Source organism: Dendropsophus ebraccatus, chromosome 1 (genome assembly GCF_027789765.1).
Source record: "Dendropsophus ebraccatus isolate aDenEbr1 chromosome 1, aDenEbr1.pat, whole genome shotgun sequence".
Taxonomy (NCBI): domain Eukaryota; kingdom Metazoa; phylum Chordata; class Amphibia; order Anura; family Hylidae; genus Dendropsophus; species Dendropsophus ebraccatus.
This window is the reverse complement of record NC_091454.1, coordinates 122354516-122378498: the sequence shown is the minus strand read 5'-3', so window position 1 is coordinate 122378498 and position 23983 is coordinate 122354516. Positions and strand designations below refer to the sequence as shown.

Below are 23983 nucleotides of genomic sequence, written 5' to 3'. Positions count from 1 at the left end.
GTGAGTGCAAGCACATTATAGCAGCAGTGTGTATAGCTGAGTGTGAGTGCAAGCACATTATAGCAGGAATGGACAGGATGGGAAACACAAGGACTGATAGAGACTGCAGGGAGCATGAAGGAATGAGCAGGGCAGATGTGGACACAGTATAGCAGCACTCTCTGTCCGGGGAGAGAGGGGTTAAAGCTATAAAGAGATTACCCCCACAGTCCTGTCCCCTGATGCAAGCCCCAGCCTGAAGTGGATCTGCTATAAATTGGAAGGTGAGAGAGACTTCCTGGGTCAGAGTACTGTGCTGCAGACCCTGCTATGCAGGACATGCCCCTCCCCCACTCACGCTCCCACCCAATGCCAGGAGCTCTTAAACCAAAGCAATGCTCTTAAACCAAGTCACAATTTTGAAAAACTGTGAGCTCTTCTTGCAAAATGCTCTTAAACCAAGTTACTCTTAAACCAAGGTACCACTGTATATATAGATAGATAGATAGATAGATAGATAGATAGATAGATAGACTAAAAGTAATGTAAGATAAAATTTCTGTTTTATTTTTTAATGGTAAGATTTCTATTTTGCTTTTTAATAGAGGATGTTTTTCTCATGGAAGCAGACAATCCTCGATCAAGTCTTGTCTATGGAATATTCACTACTTCAAGGTAAAACATCCTTTATGACACAATAACTGCATAAAGAAGCCACAATACAGTATGTACACATATTAGACATAACAATCAAACCGCTGACAGATTAAATAAATAACACAGATTCTTGTGACTACATCTGTCGAGGGGTGGGGTATACGAGGTGGCAGGTTAACAATCAGTTTTGTAGTTGATGTGTTCGGAGCAGGAAAAACTTATGAATGTTGGTGACTTTGTAAATGACAAGAGACCAAGCTTGTGATGACAAGGTCAGAGTATCTCCAAAACATCTTGTTGGGTGTGCCCACCATGCAGTGGTTAGTACCTACTGTCACATACACACTTATCGGCATGTGACATGGATGCCACTGCAAGGGGTTAATCTAATTCCACTCAATCTTGCAGTCTTGCTCCATTTTAAATTTACCACATGGTAAAATGAAAGCTAAGCTTTGATTGGTTGCTACGTGTAGTTTACATGAGTTTTTATTTTACACTCGTTGATAAATCTGGACCTTAGTGCATTGTGCAGGATTCTTTTTTTTACTAACCTTCTAATATATGTTTTGTTTAGTTCATGCTGATTCTTATTTTTATTTTTTATTCTTTTAAAACAATTTTTTACATCTTATGTATTAATACAAAACATCCATAAACATCCATACTTATATTTAATATGTTAACAAATGGGTAGAGAATTTTCCTGAGGCTTAAGAGCTTGTTACTTCCCATCAGATTTCCCAACATGTTATCAGGCCTATGTGCCCTAATCTTCCTTTCAGAACAGAAAAAGAAAGAATAATATTCATGTCTTATACCCATTGGTGTAATTTATCAAATGAGCATAGGGTGGTAGAGAAAAGTCAGAAATCTTATTAACCATGTCTATCCATCTATTTAACTGTAAAGTGGTGTCATACCACCGGCAACCTATTTATTTTGGTAATGATAGTGATAGTGATAATCTGATCACTGCAGATCTGGCTCCCACTACATACAGTAAACAGTTGATTCTTCCTGGGGAAAGTTGCATACACTTTCCTTCTTAATGTGAATGCATCACTGAGATTCTTTATGTTTTTACTCAACAGAGCCACATAGTGAAATGTGTTGTTGTTTCTAATCTATTTCTATTTCCAGCTGTCTTTTCTTTTTGTTTTGTTTTTTAGTACATTATTATGGGGCAGCCATCTTGTCTAAGTTGCCTTTAACAGCATTTATGGGAGTTTGCTTGGTAGGATTTGTAACCTATTTAATAACCATAGCAAAACTGCTAGAATTTTTAAGCGAGTTTCTGCAAAGGTACAAAGTAAAATAGACCTATCTCCATAAGTAGCCCTTTTCGGTTATGATCCAGTTAAGTGAGAAGCAAAAGCTTAAAGGAAGAAGTTATTTGCTCATTTTTCTACAGCAGACTCTTGATAGACTGGGTAGTGGGAGAGGGTAGTTTCTAAGTATGAGAAGTACAATGAGGGTTATGTCGATTAAAGAGAGCTAGGTCCTATAATTCTCTTAATTGATTGTGTAGGGTTTTGGGGGAGGGTGGGTAGTGGGTGTTTCTGGAAAAGGGCGGGGGGATGGGGCGGTTTGGGTAGAGGGGATTTGGGATAGTAGAGGTAAACTAGAAAAAAAAAGAGGAGGGAAAATTTAAGTAATGTATGTTTATGATTTATGTATTACATTACATTGTGTGGTGTAATACTTGGTGTATTTGTTTCCCCCTCTGTATTGTATACTATGTATAAAACATTTTTCTATATATAATAAAAAAGAAAAAAAAAATAACATAAAACTGCAAGATTTAAGGTTTTGGATTATTTTATAATATAGAAACTAAAATGGAAAGTGAAGAAAAAAAGCACCAAAAATTATTACGTTTAATAAAAATAAATAAAAATAGGGTGATGACCCTTTAAGGTCAAATGTTTTGACAACTTTGTATTTTTTCCTTTGTTGCTGGGTTAATGGTAAAGAAAAATTAATTTAGGTTTTTGCATTTAGCAAACCTCCCTGAGCAACAGACGGTACCTGTGACCGCATTATCCTTTTTATCTAACCATGAGAGACTCTCATTCCTATACAAACATAATATACTTGACACTGTCTTTTCCTGATTGTCCCAAAGAGAGTATTTAACTGGTAGGAGAAGTAGAGCATTGAAGTATATCATCTTGAGCAGTGGGTGGTTCGCACTGGCTGAAATGTCATATATTATCTGTCCACTATAATTAAGATGTTTCTGGGCAGAAATTCATACATTCCAAAGATTGATCATATTCAAATTTCCTTGGCAGTTTCAACAGAAGTCTGTTATTGCTAGAATTTATTATAAAAAGATAAAAAAGCAAATATTCAAACAAGCAATATGCTTATTGAGGTGAGGAGGAAACTAGTATCAGAGACAAATGTTCTCTTTAATTCTATGGAAATTGTCTGAGTTGTGATTTAAATAAAAAAAAAACTTCACTTAAAAGTCAAATTGAAGCTATACAATAACATCAGTCATAAGGCACAGAAATATTCAGACATTAAAAGAGCCATATGGCCCATTGCCAATGCTGTTATGGAAAATAGCTCAATAAATATATTTCTTCAATTAGTCTTTATCCTTCCACAGTTTTAAGTGTGTTTGGAAGTTTGTACAGGAAGCTTATCAAGTCCACCAATACAATAATAGCTATATGCCATATCCAGCTGTGTGTGGCCTCCTTGAATAGATTATATAAAGCATATGATTTTTTTTGTTATGGAATGTCTATTTGGAGCACGGTGAGTGCTTTTCCAGTATATGCTCTGAAGTGAAGTTTATATAAGAAAGTCAACCTCCAAAGTCTGACAAATGTAAATAGAGACTGTTTCAAATGGAGAAAAGGCAGAATTGTTAAGAATTACACGTTGGTCACTAGCCAGTAGGTAGGATTTCAGGTTTTGCTATATAATCCTTTAAACATGTGGATAGAAACCTACAGGGAATTACTATGTGAATGAAACAACTGCAGGAAAAAGTAAAATGAGCTACTGTTTCCAGACACAAGTCTTGTGGCACTTTGGAAAAGCAGGCCTTAGTAATCTATGGAGCCAGTTGGAATAAATGAGCTACTCCATGAAAGTTTCTTTTGTATCTGGATTTCTTACTTATCATTTGTGTACTGCCCTCAGGGCCGCCATCAGGAATTTTGGGGCCCCATACAACCAAAGTGTCTGGGCCCCCCACATTAATAAAAAAAAAAATTGTGTGTTTGACCCACACCTTGCTGGGAGGTATAATTTGGTTCAGATCAATTCTAGAGAACTGGCTCATATACCCCATTTTTCCAAGTGGCTTAAAATGTAACCTCTGTTATACAGTTATAAAATTGTAGAAACGAAACCCCCGGTATGCTCACTAACATAGAATATGTTAATAAGGCTAATATAATGAGGCTGTTCCATGTTAGTGAGCATATAAAAATCACACAGCCCCCCCAGGCAGACTAGTTTAGCTCACCCAAGCCAGTGATAGCGAATACATGGCGGTGAGAACGCTTTCTAGGAGATCCTGTTTGTGCAGCAGAGGTGTCTTTATCCTGCTCTGCATAGACCCTCGAAATTCAATAATCCCAGACGGGGCATTGCCTAGCACTCAACAGCATTCTGAATACAGGGGAACCCCTACCCCACTCTTGTATAAGTTTTAGTCTCCATCATAATGAGCCCCGCTGGGCTTGTAGACACGCTATAAATTGTACGTTGCAAGGGTGAATATAATGCACTGCATACAGAGCACAAGAGACAGCTATACAAGTAAGTGTCTATTTGAATTGCACCTTGTTCACATTTAGGTTCTACAATTTTATAACTGTATAACAGAGGTTACATTTTAAGCCACTGGGGAAAATGGGACATATGAGCCAGTTCTCTAGAATTGATCTCACACACAGACACCAGCACACATGTATACAGACACCAGCACACATGTATACAGACACCAGCACACATGTATACAGACACCAGCACACATGTATACAGACACCAGCACACATGTATACACACATACAGACACCAGCACACATGTATACAGACACCAGCACACCAGGGCATGATGAAGTTTGAACTTCTGCAACCTGGAGAAATCACCTGATATCACCTGCAGTCCTATGTAACACCACATAACACAGTGGTATCTCTGAGTACAGATAATGTAGTAGATTTCACCTGCAGTCTTATGTAACAGCACAGATAACACAGTGATATCTCTGAGTATAGATCATGTAGTAGATGTCACCTGCAGTCCTATGTAACAGCACAGATAACACAGTGATATCCCTCTGAGTACAGATAATGTAGTGGTCACCTGCAGTCCTATGTAACAGCACAGATAACACAGTGATATCCCTCTGAGTACAGATAATGTAGATGTCACCTGCAGTCCTATGTAACACCACAGATAACACAGTGATATCTCTGAGTACAGATAATGTAGTAGTCACCTGCAGTCCTATGTAACACAACAGATAACACAGTGATATCTCTGAGTACAGATAATGTAGTAGTCACCTGCAGTCCTATGTAACACAACAGATAACACAGTGATATCTCTGAGTACAGATAATGTAGTAGCTGTCACCTCGGGGCACCCCTACTAAATGATGTTCTACAAAATAAGAAAAGTGTCATACAGTGACTCACAGGTGACGTCTTCTTTGATCTGAGGCGTCACTTTCCCTTTTCCTCTCCATCCGGCCCAGACCTCCATGATGATTCCTTCCAGATATGTTTCATCTTTTCAGAACCTGCGAGACAAACAATTTAGGCTCCGCACATTTCTAGCAACTTCCTTTCCTTTCTCCCTCCTGTAGGCTCCCATAGTAACTGCGCTGTTTGGTGTTATGTGCAGTAAAGCGAGTAGGAATGTGGGATGCCCCCTGTATGTAGGATCCCCTGCTGTGCCCCCTGTATGTAGGATCCCCTGCTGTGCCCCCTGTATGTAGGATTCCCTGCTGTGCCCCCATGAGCTAATAATGCCCCTAAAGGTGGCCCTCATGAACTAATAATGCCCCCAGAGGTACCCCCATGAGCTAATAATGCCCCCAGAGGTGCTCCCATGAGCTAATAATGCCCCCAGAGGTGCCCCCATATACTAATAATGCCCCCAGAGGTGCCCCCATATACTAATAATGCCCCCAGAGGTGCCCCCATGAGCTAATAATGCCCCCAGAGGTGCCCCCATATACTAATAATGCCCCCAGAGGTGCCCCCATGAGCTAATAATGCCCCCAGAGGTGCCCCCATGAGCTAATAATGCCCCCAGAGGTGCCCCCATGAACTAATAATGCCCCCAGAGGTGCCCCCATATACTAATAATGCCCCCAGAGGTGCCCCCATGAACTAATAATGCCCCCAGAGGTGCCCCCATGAACTAATAATGCCCCCAGAGGTGCCCCCATATACTAATAATGCCCCCGGATGTGCCCCCATGAACTAATAATGCCCCCAGAGGTGCCCCCATGAACTACTAATGCCCCCAGAGGTGCCCCCATATACTAATAATGCCCCCAGAGGTGCCCCCATACACTAATAGTGCCCCCATGAACTAATAATGCCCTCAGAGGAGCCCCCATGAACTAATAATGCCCCCAGAGGTGCCCCCATGAACTAATAATGCCCCCAGAGGTGCCCCCATACACTACTAATGCCCCCAGAGGTGCCCCCATATACTAATAATGCCCCCAGAGGTGCCCCCATACACTAATAATGCCCCCAGAGGTGCCCCCATATACTAATAATGCCCCTAGAGGTGCCCCCATGAACTAATAATGCCCCCAGAGGTGCCCCATGAGATAATAATGCCCCCAGAGGTGCCCCCATACACTAATAATGCCCCCAGAGGTGCCCCCATGAGATAAAAATGCCCCCAGAGGTGCCCCCATATACTAATAATGCCCTCAGAGGTGCCCCCATATACTAATAATGCCCCCATAGGTGCCCCCATGAACTAATAATGCCCCCAGAGGTGCCTCCATATACTAATAATGCCCCAGAGGTACCCCCATGAACTAATAATGCCCCCAGAGGTGCCCCTAAAAAAACAAACATCCTACTCGCCTAATCCGCGCTGTGCAGGCAGCAGCTCCTCCTCCTCTTCGGGCTCCATCTTGCGAGCCGCAGGGACGGGACTTCCGGCAGGCGTGATGACGTCACATCATCACGCCTGCCGGAGAGGTCACGGCCCGGCCTCCCATAGGCTGCTGGTATGAAGTGCCGGCAGCCTATGGGAGGGAATACAGGAGTAGGACGCTGCCAGGTCCTGCTCCTGTATTCTGATCGCTTTAATGTTCCGCCCGCTCAATGTGCGGGCGGAACATCAAAGCGATCATTGCATCCCGAGAAGCTGCGCGGCCGCAGCTTCTCGGGATGCTCAAAAACAGGTGGCAAGGGGGGCCGTGCGGGCCCCCCTAGCGTAGCGGATGGGGGGCGTTGGCCGGCAGGCCGGCCGCCCCCCCCCCATGTCTCTAAGGGTCCGGGCCCCATACGGCAGTACCAGTTGTACTGCCCTATCGGCGGCCCTGACTGCCCTGCATTACTCATTTGTTTCTTTTGTAGTAAAGTGTCTTCTAAACTTGTGAAGTGAGTTACTATAATTCATGGCTAATTCATTAAACAAGTTCAAGGCAGGCCTGGATGCTTTTCTTAAAAAATATAATATTACAAGTTATGGGCATTAGATTTCCGGTGATAGGTTGATCCAGGGATTTTTCTGATTGCCATTGGAGTCGGGAATGAATTTTCTCCCTATGGTGGGGCAATTGTCATCTGCCTCATAGGGGTTTTTTGTCTTCCTCTGGTTCAATACAGTAGGGTTCCTCTAGGTTGAACCTGAAGGACTCTTGTCTTCTCTAAACATTATTAACTATGTTACTAATAATGTTATTTTGTCTTTTCAGCTCAGTTTTCAAGGGGTCTGCAGTGTGTGTTTATCACATGTCCGACATTCAAACTGTTTTCAATGGTCCATTTGCTCATAGAGAAGGTCCAAATCATCAGCTTATTCCTTATCAGGGTCGAATTCCTTATCCAAGACCTGGTACGGTAAGTTACCTGAACTGCATGGTGCTATGTTCACATATAAAATGCAAGTACTATATGTAAAAATGGTGATATCACATCACTAAGTGAAGCTGTAGTGTCAAAGGGTGGGTTCACACTGAGGAATTCTCGCAGATAAATTCCGCGGAATTCCGTCGCCTGTAAGCGCGCACGGCCACACGCCTTTTCGACGGCTGCATAGACACCATTCTATGGACCGGCTGATTCCGCATTCTGCTGAAAGAATTGACACGTCAATTCTTTCGGCAGAATGCTGAATCAGCCGGCCCATAGAATGGTGTCTATAGAGCTGGCAGAAAGGCACGCGGCCATGCACGCGTACAGGCGACGGAATTCCGTGGAATTTATCTGCGAGAATTCCTCAGTGTGAACCCAACCATATACAGTATTACATGTGGCACTGATGGAGATCTTATGATACCTGCAGTAACTCTGAAGAACAGAAGTGCTTTATTTTTGAGCCCCAATTTGACATTTAGGGGCCTGTTAAGTGGATGTAATTAAAACCACTACCATAATTATATTTAACTATTAGGCTATGTTCACACAACGTAATTTCCGCAGTAATCATGGCCGTTGTTGCGACAGCCATGATTAGTACAGAACTTACGTTGTGCTGAAACTGACATATCAGTTTTATGCGTCCGCTATTCAATGAATAGCGGCCGCAGAAAACCCCGTCTGTTCACACAATGGAGCGTGCAGCTCCGGCCGCACGCTCCATTGTGTGCAGTGGGGAGTTCTGATACGGAAGCACACGGATGCGCCTGCATTAGAAATCAGCGACGCTAAAGATCATCCAACCGATACAGCAGTACTGGCCGGGATGATCTTTTCTGACACTGGCCGGGTCACGTACGGCTGGTCTCTTGCAGCGTCTGAACATAGCCTCATACTTGTAGTCATATGTTAATTGACCTGTCATAGTGTTTAAATTGGCCCACTCTTTGCAGTTAATTTAATATTGCCTTGCTTTTTAACCCTGAAATATCCCTTAAATATCTTGGACTACATACATTATTGTTTTTCACAGAGTTGCATCTAGCAATGGCCACTAGAGGGAAAGTCACTGAGGAGGCTGCAGTGAGCTCTTTTTAACTCCTCATACATGACCACATTAAAATATTGTTTGTTCTGGGAGGAATTATTGAATTAAATTTTTAATAAATTTCTAATTAAATTCAAGCCAGTTAAGTATGTAATAAGCAAGTAGATTCTCTTACATGCATTTTTATAATTTAGGTTATTCCTTCAGTCTGATAAAGATGTTAAAGGGATACTGTGATATGTTTTTCTTTTTACTTCTTCTATTTAAAAATGTAAACTCTTCCCATACTTATCAGCTGCTGTATTCCCCTGCAGGAAGTGGTGCATTCTATTCAGTCTTACATGGTGCTTCCTGCTGCCACCTCTGTCCATGACAGGAACTGCCCAGGGCAGTATCAAATCCCCATAGAAAACCTCTACTGCTTTGGATCGTTCCTGTCACAAACAGAGGTGGCAGCAGTGAGCACTGTGTCAGACTGAAAAGAATGCACCATTTCCTGCAGGACATACAGCAGCTGATAAGTACTGAAAGACAAGAGAGAGTCCCACTTTAAAGGGCATAGACACTCTTGCACTCTTGAACCTTTTATTGCTCATTTACTTCCTAAATGCAAAATTAGGCAACTTTATAAAAATAATTTATTAAAAATTGACTTTAATTTAATGATTGTTTAGTTCTTGTTACTCCTTCACCTAGCTGTCTGTCCCGCTGCTTCAGACATAGATCCAACTGTACATTGCTCCTGTCTGTGTTGGCTCTCCACACCTCTGAGTGTGGATAGGGAAAGGAGCGTCCAAGTTGTCCGGGAGGGTAGATCACACAGGCTTTACTGAATTGGAGTGAAGATACAGAGGAATGCACACACACTGCAGTCTGAAGAGTGCAGAAGGGGAAATCAGTATAAGCTGCACTAATATATGAGAGCTGATGGAGGCAGCAGCATTCTAGAGATGTAGACCCCACATCCAACATGTACTTCTAGAAGGGACATTTCCACATGAAAAGTGTTATACTAGGCGCAGGTTACAAACTGTATATCAGAGGGTCTCAAAATCAGTAAGTCAAATAAAACTACAGCCTGAAACATATTGCAATTTTTTAAAGTCAAAGTAACCACTGACAAATATAAAAATATTTTTTCCACATCAATACCTTTAACCATCTATGCACACATCTTAGTGCTCATAAATAATTGTGCAGGAGCTTTAGGCAGTGGACAGAGGTACTTTAACCTTTCTACCAATGTACAACCCTATATATATAAGAAGTTGTGATCCACTGTGCACTCTGACACATTTCTAATATACCCAACATTAACTCTTTCAGCAATTTGTGCTGTTTTCTGTTATTGGTTTAGAAGGGCTGGAATTTTCTTAGCATGTACATCTGTGAGTGACTATGATTGGTTGTCCTTCTTTGGAGCACATTTAACATGGAACATCAACATTAACTAACATTTTGGATGTGGTTTGACCCAGTCTACTAGCCGTAACAATATGGCCTTCTCAAAGTCACTTGTATCATTACCCTTGCCCAATTTTCCCACCTCCACCACACTAACCTCAGTTTAGGTGTATACAGTACAGCCAAATAATTAAATGCAGTTCTCCAGGGTGACTAAGGAGCACATAATTGTAAACATTCATTATGCACAGCAGGCATTTCCTTGGCCAAGTCTACAGAAGTCTGGCTTACAAACTTGTGGCTTTCTGTTATTTTAAAACATTTTGGACCTGCATATTAAATGAGCAATAGGAAAACCTCAGAGTGACGTGGGCTTGCCTATCTTGAGTAAGTTACCAGGAGCTTTCATTTTTCTAAAGAATGTTTTAAGTGAAGACTCCTAAGGTTGGCTTGAAGGTACTCAACTGAAGATTTAAGGAACAGTAATTTGCTGCTTAACCCCTTTGTGCTGCAGCTAGTTTGGGCCTTAATGACCAGGCTAATTTTTCAAAATCTGACCTGTCTCATTTTATGCTCTTATAGCTCAGTGATGCTTTAACGTATGCTAGCGATTCTGAGATTGTTTTTTCGTGACATATGGCACTTTATGTTAGAGGCAAAATTTGGTCACTACTTTGTGTGTTTTTTGTGAAAAACATCAAAATATCATGAAAAATTTAAACAATTTGCATTTTATGAACTTTGAAATTCTCTGCTTCTAAAAAAAGAAAGTCGTAGCACATAAATTAGTTACTAAATCACATTACCAATATGTCCTCTTTATTCTGGCATAATTTTGGAAACATATTTTACTTTTTTAGGGTGTTATGGGGCTTAGAAATTTATCAGCAAATTATCACATTTTCGTGAAACTGATTTTTTTAGGGACCAGTTCTTTTTTTAAATGGATTTAGAAGTCTGGTATCCTGAAAACCCCCATAAGTGACCCCATTTTGGAAACTACACACCTTAAAGAATTAATCTAGGGGTATAATGAGCATTTTAACCCTACAGGGGCTGGAGGAAAGTATTCACAATTAGGCAGTAAAAAAATTGAAAATTTAAATTTTCCAATAATATATACGTTTAGATTAAAGTTTCTCATTTTCAAAAGGAATATGAGACAAAAAGCACCCCAAAATTTGTAATGCAGGTTCTCTTGAGTACAACGGTACCCCATATGTGGGCGTAAACCACTGTATGGGCACACAGCAGGGCTCAGAAGGAAGGGAGCGCCAATTAGCTTTTCCAATGCAGATTTTGCTGAAGAAGTTTCTGAGCGCCAGGTGCGTTTGTAGTGCCCCTGTAGTGTCAGCAGAGAGAAAACCCCCCATAAGTCACCCCATTTTGGAAAGTACACCCCTCAAAGAATTCATCTTGGTGTGTGGTGACCATTTTGACCCCACAGGTATTACAGGAAAGTATTCAAAAGAAGACAGTAAAAATGAAAAACTCGAATTCTTCCAATAATATGTTCGTTTAGTTTGAAATTTCTCAATTTCACGAGGAACAAGAGGGAAAAAAGTACCCCAAAATTTGTAACGCAGGTTCTCCTGAGTACAATGGTACCCCATATGTGGGCATAAACCACTGCATGGGCACACAGGAGGGCTCAGAAGGGAAGGAGCGCCAATTAGCTTTTTCAATGCAGATTTTGCTGCAGAAGTTTCCGAGCGCCAGGTGCGTTTGCAGTGCCCCTGTAGTGCCAGCGGAGTAAAATCTCGCCATAAGTCACTCCATTTTGGAAAGTGCACCCCTCAAAGTATTCATCTTGGTGTGTGGTGACCATTTTGACCCCACAGGTATTAGAGGAAAGTATTCAAAAGTAGACAGTAAAAATGAAAAACTCAAAATTTTCCAATATTATGTTCTTTTAGTTTGAAATTTCTCAATTTCACGAGGAACAAGAGGAAAAAAGTACCACAAAATTTGTAACGCAGGTTCTCCTGAGTACAATGGTACCCCATATGTGGGCGTAAACCACTGTATGGGCACACAGGAGGGCTCAAAAGGGAAGGAGCACCAATTAGCTTTTTCAATGCAGATTTTGCTGAAGAAGTTTCCGAGTGCCAGGTGCGTTTGCAGTGCCCCTGTAGTGACCACAGAGTAAAATCTCCCAATAAGTCACTCCATTTTGGAAAGTGCACCCCTCAAAGAATTTATTTTGGGGTGTGGTGAGCATTTTGACCCCACAGGTGTTTGAGGAAAATATTCAAAAGTAGACAGTAAAAATGAAAAACTCGAATTTTTCCAATAATATGTTCCTTTAGTTTGAAATTTCTCAATTTCACGAGGAACAGGAGAGAAATGTCACCCCAATATATGTAAAGCAGGTTCTCCTGAGTAGAACAGTACCCCATATGTGGGCATAAACCACTGCATGGGCACACAGCGGGGCTCAGAAGGGAAGGAGCGCCAATTAGCATTTTCAGTGCAGATTTTTCTGAAGAAGTTTCTGAGCGCCAGGTGCGTTTGCAGAGCCCCTGTAGTGTCAGCAGAATAGATTCCCCCCAAAAGTCACCACATTTTGGAAAGAGCACCCCTCAAAGAATTCATCTTGGTGTGTGGTGACCATTTTTACCCCACAGGTATTAGAGGAAAGTATTCAAAATTGGCCAGTAAAAATGAAAAACTCGAATTTTTCCAATAATATGTTGGTTTAGTTTGAAATTTCTCAATTTGACGAGGAACAGGAGAGAAAATTCACCCCAAAATCTGTAACGCAGGTTCTTCTGAGTAAAAAGGTACCTCATATGTGGGCATAAACCACTGTATGGGCACACAGCAGGGCTCAGAAGGGAAGGAGCGCCAATTTACAGGAGCAAAACCGCAGCTAGTAATGGTTATTAGAATAGCGCAGTTACTAAAATAAAATAAAAAAAATTAGATTACAGGTAATGTGGGGTGGTTACGGGCAACCAGGGGTGGTTATGGGCAACCTGAGGTGGTTACAGGTAATCTGGGGTGGTTACGGACAACATGGGCTGGTCACGGGCAACCTGCTGTGGTTACAGGCAACGTGGGGTGGTTACAGGCAACGTGTGGTGGTTATGGGCAACGTGTGGTGGTCACGGGCAACCTGCTGTGGTTACAGGCAACGTGGGGTGGTTACAGGCAACGTGGGCTGGTTACAGGCAACGTGGGCTGGTTACAGGCAACGTGGGCTGGTTACAGACAACGTGGGCTGGTTACAGGCAACGTGGGCTGGTTACAGGCAACGTGGGCTGGTAACGGGCAACGTGGGCTGGTTACGGGCAACCTGCTGTGCTTACAGACAATCTGGGATGGTTACGGGAAACGTGGGGTGGTTACGGGCAACCTGCAGTGCTTACAGACAATCTGGGGTGGATACGGGCAACGTGGGGTGGTTACGGGCAACCTGCAGTGCTTACAGACAACCTGGGTTGGATACGGGCAACGTGGGGTGGTTACGGGCAACCTGCAGTGCTTACAGACAATCTGGGGTGGTTACAGGCAACGTGGGCTGGTTACGGGCAACCTGCTGTGCTTACAGACAATCTGGGGTGGTTACGGGCAACGTGGGGTGGTTACGGGCAATGTGGGGTGGTTATGGATAAACTGAAGTTCTTATAGGCAATCTGGGGTGGGTACCTGTAATCTGACATGGGCACCGCAATCTGGAGGGGGTCATTGGCAATTTGGGGTGGTCAGAGGCGACGTGTGGTGGTCAGAGGCGACGTGTGGTGGTCAGAGGCGACGTGTGGTGGTCAGAAGCGACGTGCGGTGGTCAGAGGCATCGTGGCGTGGTCAGAGGCATCGTGACATGGTCAGAGGCATTGTGGCGTGGTCAGAGGCATCGTGGCTTGGTCAGAGGCAACGCGCGGTGGTTACGTGCAATCTGGGGGGGGTTACATGTAATCTGGCATGATTACGGGGAACCTGGGGGGTTATGTGCAACCTGGAAGGGTTACAGACAATCTGGGATTGTTACTGATAAACTGAAGTGCTTATAGGTAATCTGGGGTGGGTACATGTAATTTGGGGTGGTTACGGGCAATCTGGAGGGGGTCACTGGCAATTTGCGGTGGTTACGGGCAACGTGCGGTGGTTACGGGCAACGTGCGGTGGTTACGGGCAACGTGCGGTGGTTACGGACAACGTGCGGTGGTTACGGGTAATCTGGGGAGGGGTTAGGGGTAATTTGGGAGTAAACTGCAATTATTACTATAATAAAAAGTGTGTGTTTTATTTTTTTGTATGTTTGTCACTTTTTGTACTTTATACATTCATTTTCACTGTATTACTATGATTACTGTGATATTTTCTATCACAGTAATCATAGTTCAGTGACAGAGACCAAATTGGTCTCTGTCACTTTAAATTTTCAGAGCTTGGCTGGTTGTGAAGCGCATGCGCACTTCATAACCAGCCAGGACGTCGAGGAGGAAGGAGCTCCGTGGATCCGGTGAGTATATGGGGAAGGGAGGGTGACTCGGGGACGGGGGTGACAGGGGGGGTGGGGGGCGACTTGGGGGGTGGGGGGACATCACTTTTTATCCCCTGTCACCAATCATTCATGGTGACAGGGGATAAAAAGTGTCGGGAGCACATGGTACAAGCGATCAGCGGTATATAGTATATACCGCTGATCGCTTGTACCGGGACCCCACAGGGGGGTCCCCGATGACTGCCCCATGCTCTCCGCTACCTCCGGTGGCGGAGAGCATGGGGCTTTCATTCATTTTAACTTTTCAATCGCTGTGAACCGACGTAGCGATGGCGGCGGCCATCTTGGAAATGATGGCCGCCGGGGGAGGGGGGTTAGTTATCGGGGCACTAGGGGGGTCTGATCTGGGGTCTGATATACACTTATTTCATCTCCCCCCGCCGTAGATTCACGGCGGGGGGAGATGAAAGGTGGCGGCGGCACCGGTAATCCTCTTTACCGACGGCCGCCGCTATAACGTTAATAGCGGCGATCGTCGGTAAGGGGGGGGGCCGGGACGGACCCCACACACTGCCCCAACCCCTCAGCTACCTCCGGTAGCCGGGGGGATGGGGTGGGGGCCGTCCCGGCCCCGCAGCCTTATTCTCTGCCATCGCCGTAAAAAGCTGATGGCAGCAGAATAAGGCCCATTAGTGACCGCCGTAGAAAGCCGTATCGGCGGTCACTAAGGGGTTAAAGCGTAACTGTCATGTTTTTTTTTTATTGCAGAAATCAGTAGTATAAGCGATTTTAAGAAACTCTGTAATAGGTTTCATCAGCCAAAAAAGCCTCCTTCGGTACTCAAGAAGCAATCTCCCAGCCTCCCCCCCTGACTTCTTATCTGAGCATTATCAGGCAAACACGTCTTCATTACAGAGAAGCCAGTGAAGACGGGCTCTGCTCTCTCCATTGTAAGGCTATGAAGGGGGGAGGGGCTGAGGGAGATGAGGGAGCAGGAAGAGATGACATGAAGGTCAGCTGTTTGTAGACTCTCTGGGCACCTAAAACGCTAAATTCAGGTGTCAGGTCAGTGCTTATCTATGAACTTACTGAGAGAAGATTGCAGGGTGTTGTGCTGTGCAGGACTGCTCCGTGCTCAGTCACTCCTAACAGCCCCTCCCCTCTCCATAGCCACATAATGGAGACAGAAATCCTGCTGCTTCTGAAGTGAGGGGGGAGGCTGGGAGATTGCTTTTTCAGTCCAGAATGAAACTCTTATGGTTTATAAAACCTATTACAAAATTTCTTAAAATCGCCTGAACTGTTGATATTTAATGTTTTCAGAAAAATGACCCTGAAATGACAGTTACGCTTTAATTGTTAAAGGGAGAATGAATCGCTTTCATTAAATCAGGAGTCATCCAAAATGTATGACAGTCTGCAGTCTGCTGAACTGCCATTAAGCTGACAACCTAATATACTTTCCATCACCTGCTGACAGGGTAGTGGCAAGAAATCTGAAATTGTTCTGGACATTCTGATGGGTTTTACTGCTAAAGGGGGACAATTTTCAATTTAGCGTTTTTGTTTTTTCCTCCTCCCCTTCTAAGAGCTCTAATGTGACTCTTATAGCACTTATTTTTTCACGTACGGGGCTGTATGGGGTGTCATTTTTTACACCATGATCTCTTGTTTTAATTTATACCATAATTGTGTAGATGAGACGTATTGATTAGAGATGAGCGAACCAGGTTCGAGTCGATCCGAACCCAAACGTCCGGCATTTGATTAGCTGGGGCTGCTGAACTTGGATAAAGCTCTAAGGTTGTCTGGAAAACATGGATACAGCCAATGACTATATCCCTGTTTTTCACATAGCCTTAGGGCTTTATCCAACCTCAGCAGCCCCAGCTAATCAATTGCCGAAAGTTTGGGTTCGGATCTACTCGAGCATGCTCCAGGTTCGCTCATCTCTAGTATTGATCTTTTTTTTTTTTTTAAATAAAATGTAATAAAAATAATCAATCCTGCCATTTTTTTTTTTTTTACTGCTTTCTGTTTACGTCGTTCACCGTGTGGGAACAATATTGGTTTAGTTTAATAGATCAGACAATTGCCATAGCATAGCATTGATCAGTGTTATCTGCGATCATTGTATATAGCCTGCCTGTGGCAGACGCTATACATGGATCGCCGATCTGACTGCTGGGAGGAAGGTAAAGGACCTCTGGTAGTCAGATATAACGATCAGAGTGTGACTGTGGGGTCCTGATCAGACAGTTACAGGATCACTGTGTTAAGTGCCGCATCGTGTCGCAGCGGCTCGTCATAGATGACTTCCCCTGTCTTTTTGCAGTCTTTCCTTGTGCTATTACATATTGTAATTAACCTTTATTAACCTTTATTTTTTATTAGTTGATTTCTTCCTAATTTTTGCTGCCTTAATCTGTGTTAATACCACTATAACACGTTGAGCTGATATGAAGTATTGTCATTTATTGTTTCTTTTAGTGCCCAGGGGGTGCATTTACTCCAAATGTTCACACAACTAAAGAATTCCCAGATGACGTTGTTACCTTTATAAGAAACCATCCACTTATGTTCAACTCAATTTATCCAGTGCATAAGAGACCGCTCTTAATAAGAACAGGCACTGACTACAAGTATACAAAAATAGTGGTGGATAGAGTAAATGCGGCAGATGGAAAGTATCATGTCTTGTTTCTTGGGACAGGTAAGCAGAATAAGTGCAATGCAGTTTAAACACTTATATATGGTCAGTCTTTGTTCTCACACAGTGTTTTTAACCATGTTGAGCCTTCAAAAATAGCACAAAAAACAGGCTATGTTTATACAATGTAAATTGTCTATTAATCACGGCCGTTGTTGCCGATTAGCAACAACCACCATGATTAATAGAAAATTTATGTTGCACTGCAGTCAATGGAATCCGGCTGGGATCCCTAGCGGCCGCAGGAAAAACTAAAGTGCCCGTTTTCTGCAGCCGCTATTCATTGAATAGCTGCCGCACAGAACTGTCAGTTCACACAATGGAAAGTGCAGCTCCAGCATGGTGAATTGGGATTTGGGTACACACGGATCCCGCATCCCAATTCAGCACAAATGAAGTTCCAGCCAGGGTGATCTTCACTAACACCGACTGTTCTGTGACACGGCCAGTGTTTTACAGCATGTGAACCCAGTCTAAAAATGCTTATAAAAAATGGACCATAAACATCAGTGTTATGCGTCCAAAACAGCCCAACATATTGGGGGACTAATAGGTGTTCACACCAGATTTATAGTGCAAAATCAGTTGTTTAAAAGGTTATTTAAATAAAATAGAAAATAGAACAGGGTTTTGCACTCTTTTTGACAAAGGTCATGGCTTAGGAAAAAGAAGGTGTGGTTTTGCATAAATTGTATATACAGTACTGTATATACAGTACTGACTATACATTTTATATATACTCCCATTGTGATAGCTACTGTATCACCGGTACTGTACTATCTTAGGTGCTAATTTATACGCATCTGTTATCCATAGTTAATAAATAAATGGGACTTTGTAACTACAAAATAATAACTTAACCAAACTTTAAACCAGGTTGTACATATGACAAAATATCTTTTCTGTACATTAAAATTAGTAACATGTTGCAAAGTAATTGATCGTCGCCAACACAGGGATGTCTGTGACGTGGTCCTATTTTTGAAATGCTGCCCAGTTCCTGCACTCAGCATCGGTCTTTCCCCTAACACTGGCCTTCCATCAAGCAATGTTTCTCATCTATTATGTTGGCTACTTTATTCTAATAGTGCATTATAGCTTTGTGTTCAATGATTTCCTGTTAGTCTATGTGGTAAAGAGATAGACAGGACACAGGCACTGGAGTTAGGTTATTTGTGTTGTAGTTTTGGCTGATATCTGACATCCACCTCCCCCTTTTTGAAGAAAATAAGGATAGTACATAATGCACTACCCTGGTAATTAGACTGTTGCTTTACTGTGTTCTTGTATTATGTGCCTTTGTATGTTCAATTTGCCATGCTGGTCATCTTTAATTGAATAGTAATACAACAATAATAATAATTTTTCCTTTATTTATATAACACTAACTTATCCCTACTAGGTAATATTCCTATTATAACTATCTAGCCTAGAATTGTAGGGCCTGTGCATGAATGAACATGGAGTGTTGCCTGACTCTGTATGGCCAATTGTTAAAAGATAATTTAGTCCACATTCAGTAAAACAGTAGCTGGCTCAAAAATAATCCCATCTTTTCCACACATGTAATAGTTTCATTTTTTGGACATATTTGTAAGTGGGTGTACAGATTTAGGAACATCAGAGAGTTAAAATGGCTCTGATGTTTTGCCATACATTGCATTGATTCTGCATATCATTTTACTTTGTAATCATCAAAACCACACTCTATTGTTAAGCAAAGCATATTCTATGCAGAATTACAGACAACAGAAACAGATACATTCTTTTGGCATTCAAATAGCATATAAAAAAAACCTTAAATTAACACTAAAAACAGCAAGGTATTTTACTAGTGAGAACCCACACAGATCTAATACTGCTCACAGCTTAGAGGAAGTACAGTTGTATCAGATCTAGACAATTCTCTGGGAGCTAAACTTCTCAGCTGCAGAAATCTTTCCCATGTGCTCCTTTCTTCTTCTTACCCTTACATGTAAAATTGTATTAAAGGAAAAGGTGAAATGATCATAGCATGTGTGGATGGCCAGAATACAGCTTATGCTAGGTGGTATACAGTAGCTGATGAGGTAACCATCTGATAGCAAATACGTTCTGTTCACAAAACTCTTGCTGGGCATCAGATGGTTGCTTTAGCCACTGTGCCGCCCAGCATGTCCCTGCACCAACCTTTGTAGAAATGGTGAGAGGCTAGAGGTACAATTTAATTGAGGAACTAAAAATCTGCAGTGCTGCAAGTTTTGCTGCGGAAATGCTGCAGATCTACAGCAATATTTGCAACTGTAAATTACATTTTAAGGCTATGTTCACACTACGTACGTTCCGTGGAAATCACGGCCATTGTTTCAACGGCCATGATTTTCACAGAATTACGTAGTACTGCAGGCTGCAGGAACTTACGTAGTCTGCACAATAAAGGCTTGAAGATCACTTCAATTGAATATTGTTGAAGAGACTTATTAATGTGCCCTATTGCCCTAAGTAAATTTGGCAGGTTTTTCACATGACAAAACTAAAACACTCCCTTCCTGCAACACTGGAAATGGTTGATATTTAGAATTGAAAACGCATAAAAAAAAATGACGGTTTGTGTTATAAATATATTGGTTATGGCGGGTTTTAAAGGACGCGTCCACGACATGCCCACTTTTTGGTTTTAACAGTACAGTAACAGTAAACCAGCAGGGAAAGTTGATATAAAACCGATACTTTTCTGACAGAAGCACGTTAGTAAATCAGCCCCAATGTTTTCAAAACCACAACACAGATGTTTTAGCTGTGAAAAAAAAAAAATCATGTCACTTTTCTGCGTATTTCAGCATGGAATCGGTTCTGATTTCTTCTGTTAATAAATGGGAGGTTTTAACATGGATTGAGATGCAGGTCTGCATCCAAAATCACACCGCAAACACATTAAACTTGCAACGTTTCAGATGCAGATTTTGCACAGATATTGTCATGTGAACAAGCCCTAACACTGCTTTTCCTATTGCCATCAATCCAAATAACTAGTTTCCTTATCCTGAGGAGGCATTGGTGAGAGGGAAGCGAGTACATTTCCAGCCAAAATGGAGTTGTCAGGATAATGTATTGTTGGTTCCATTAGCGCACTGTAATGGTAGGCATTGTAGGACAGCTATTTAGACTGCCTTTGTCCCTCTTTCTGTACTTAATGGAAGAGTCAAAGAACCCCGACTGCCTTTAAAAGACAGTAAAGTCAAGGTAAAGTAGATCACATTACAGTATATCAGTTCTTAGTTAAAAAAGAAAAAGAAGACTGTCTGTGTGTGAATAGTGAGTATTTATCTTTACAGCCTATTGTTAATCACTGTGACACTTCCAGTTGTTTCTCTGGAAAAATACATGACATAGTCACACTGAATTGATGGAAGAGAGTCGTTCCCATCTCCGACTGCGTTTGCTTTACAGCTAGTCACACATGTTTATTGCGTCTGCCAAGGCATTATAGCTCTGCCAGGTTTCACATTCTCATTGGATAGCTTTATAGTTCTGGACCAGACTGTATTGGAGTGTTTAAATTTTATGGAATTACTATCACAGAGAGATTTCACAAAAATAAGATTCATATAAGCTCAGTATATGCTTATTTGACGTAGATTTATCAAGTGCTGACAAACTCTCTGTCATGAATGGAGCTGCATAAGCCCTTTGTTCTAAGGAAGCTGCTTTCACACGCAAGGCTTTTCACACAGACGCGATGTGATGATTAACATGTTTTACACAACTATGTGTAGTTTATCACTGGGCATATATTTTACTTAGGTGCCTAACATATGCAATGATAATCTTTTTAATCTGTGCTTAAAATTTAGTATAAAAAAAACTAACAAAATGCACTGTACTGGAACTGTACTGCACAAATACAGAAACCGTTCCCAGGACACACAGCTGTGCCATGATTCAGCAGCACAGCTTCCACATGGTGTTTACCTGTGGTTTTTAGTAATAAATAATAAAGGAAAAATAATGCTTTTAATGGGATTTCAAGTGTGGATTTAATGCAGGACGTTTAAAATGATGTCAGCTGCGCCATATTACCGGGCCGTAAACCTTCAATTTGTAACTAGGAGCTCAGTCAGGTGAAGTGGCATGGGACGGTTGTTGAAAAACAGCCGAAAAATACACAGGACACAGTATATCTGTCAGAAGAGTGTCTTTCAGGTCAGCAGGCACCACAGCCACCATATAAAGATCCAAAAGTGCTACTATATTTCTGTTAAAGAGTTACAGTATGAGCTGTATGAGGTTGTCAGCTATTATTTGGCCTTGATCTGCCATGCAGTGGTTAAGGAAGAAAGAAACTGCACTGAATGTTGAGCTTTACAGCAATATAAATGCACTGTATTGTAATACTGTAATGCACAATATGACAACACACACAAAGCCAAGGGTTCTTTTACACAGGCAGATTACACAATTCCCATTTAAATCTATGGGTGTTATACCTGTTACGTAAAATAGACTATTCAGCTGTTTTAAGTATCCTGGTAGCCTCCAGGCAATGAAAGTAGACTGGAGGATGCTATGGGGGGGGCTTCATTCTTGAGATATTTGCAGGTCTCAGCAGTGAAACCCATTTATAGCATATCCTGTGGAGTTAATTGTTCCTTATGGTCACGCCATAATTAAGATCTATATGATCGAAGCACATAGGCATTTTGTTTGTTGTTTTATGTTTTTTTTTTCTATGTCTACTACATCAATGTGCAATTTTTAATATGTAAAATAAAAGTCAAGTTTTAATTCTTTAAGAGCTAGCAGTCACCTGTTTGTCTCTACCTGTCATCCACGAGGGGTCGACCCAGCTATCTACCTTCTCCTTGTGCCTGTGCTGATCGCTTCAGATTTTCATTCTGCTGTGAGAATGTAGCCACTGCCTGCTTAACACATCAGCTGCCAAGCTTTTAACAAGATAATACTTTACCTGCCTGTGCTCCCGGAAAGTATGGATACATCCTATGGCTGCATTTATGTTTCCCTAAACTCCCTAGGGCTGTATCCTACACCTTTAGCCACCAGAATTCAAATGTTGAACAATCTTGCTTAAGTTGCCCTCATCTCTATTCATGACACAACCCATTTAATTAAAATGGTGATCAAGCTATACCATATGTGATACATGCATACGTATACGTTTAATTGTTTTAATAGCGTTTAGTTATTAATTCATATATTTCCAGGAAAAATAAAAGTCTGGAAATGGTGAGGGAGTGAGGAGGCATGTATGCTGCAGGTCAGCAATGCCACTTTGACACTTGAGCTTTGACCATGATATAGAGCTGACAGATTCCTTCTAAGCAACACAGTGTTACTGCATGTCCTTAACACAAAAAGCCAGGGAAAGTCTCTGAAATAGCAAGTTCTTTGAGTTTATTGAAGCAGACTTCATTGCGCGGGTTATATGTAGTAATCTAGTGGCGAGATCATGTTACTTCCAAACTCTAAACAGTAATAATCTGATTTTGAATTAACAGACCAAAGTATCTTAAATTAGACTTTTTTATTGTACTAATATGGTAACATCTGTGTAAAATCTCCCAGAGAAGGCATCCATGCCTTTTACTCCACAAACAGTTTGTACTTAATCAGTTTGTATTTGATTTAGCAAAAATAAAGCTAAAAATCATAAACCAGAAACCAGGTTTTCACTGACTTTTGTTAATTAGTAATATATATATGTAAGGACTGCTCTCTTTAAAATATAATATTGTAAACCTTCTGAATTATCATCCATGTAAAGATTACAGGGTTACTCAGGTGATTTCTTTTTCTTTTAAAGGGGAACTCCGGGTAGAGGTTAAAAAAAAATAAACTTCTGCAGAAGCATATAACAATACTTACCTATCTATCCCAGCTTTGAAACGACCAAAAATCCATTTGTTTTGGGGGGGGGGGGGGGGGGGGGGAATTGTTCTGTTTTGTGTTTCTGTACTTCCTGGTTTATCAGATGTACTCAGTACTACAGGTTCCAGAATGCAATGCTTTCCCTCAGCTGTTCATCACAGTCCTCCACCCTGCCCATTCCCCGCCCAAAGCTGTTGCAGAACATCTAGGCTGTGTTCACACATTGCAGTTTCATTGTGTTACTGAATTATTTGCAGTACTTTATCATTTCATTGTGGTCCTACTCGCACAGCGCTGTATTCTCTACCTGTAATGCTGATATTGAAATAAAGCAAAGAACTTTTTAAATTTAATTTTTTCTTTTTTTTTTCTTTTCATCTCCACTCACATATTATGATCAAGCATCTTTTATCTTTGAAGTTGATTCCCACAATAAGGAAATTATCCCATATTATCTTACATGGGATATACTGTTTATGCCTTGTTTTTTGTGCAGGTGGGATTGGCAGTGTCGGCTCTTAAGGTGCATTTACACAGAGAGATTTATCTGACAGATTTTATTAGCCAAAGCCAGGAACAGACTATAAACAGGGTGCAGGTCATAAAGGAAAGACTGAGACTTCCAAAATTGGTCAGATAAATCTGCCTGTGTAAACACACCATTATCCTCTCTGCTGTTTAGCATTATCTATTTTTGTTACTGCAGATACTGCAGTACTGCAATGACACTCCAACATGTGTGAGCACAGCCCTAATTTCTCTGTAGACTTTTGCACAATCAGCG

At 41.8% G+C, this 23983-nt stretch overlaps 1 protein-coding gene across 1 annotated transcript in view; it reads left to right on the top strand.

Annotated features, from left to right (window-relative positions):
• The window catches only part of SEMA3C (semaphorin 3C), a 135092-nt gene that overhangs the window by 93646 nt on the left and 17463 nt on the right, over positions 1-23983 (top strand). Inside the window, exons 10-12 of the mRNA XM_069978277.1 lie at positions 585-654; positions 7563-7707; positions 17115-17337. Coding sequence (XP_069834378.1) covers positions 585-654; positions 7563-7707; positions 17115-17337 — 438 coding nt within the window. The remainder of the gene's footprint in view (positions 1-584; positions 655-7562; positions 7708-17114; positions 17338-23983) is intronic.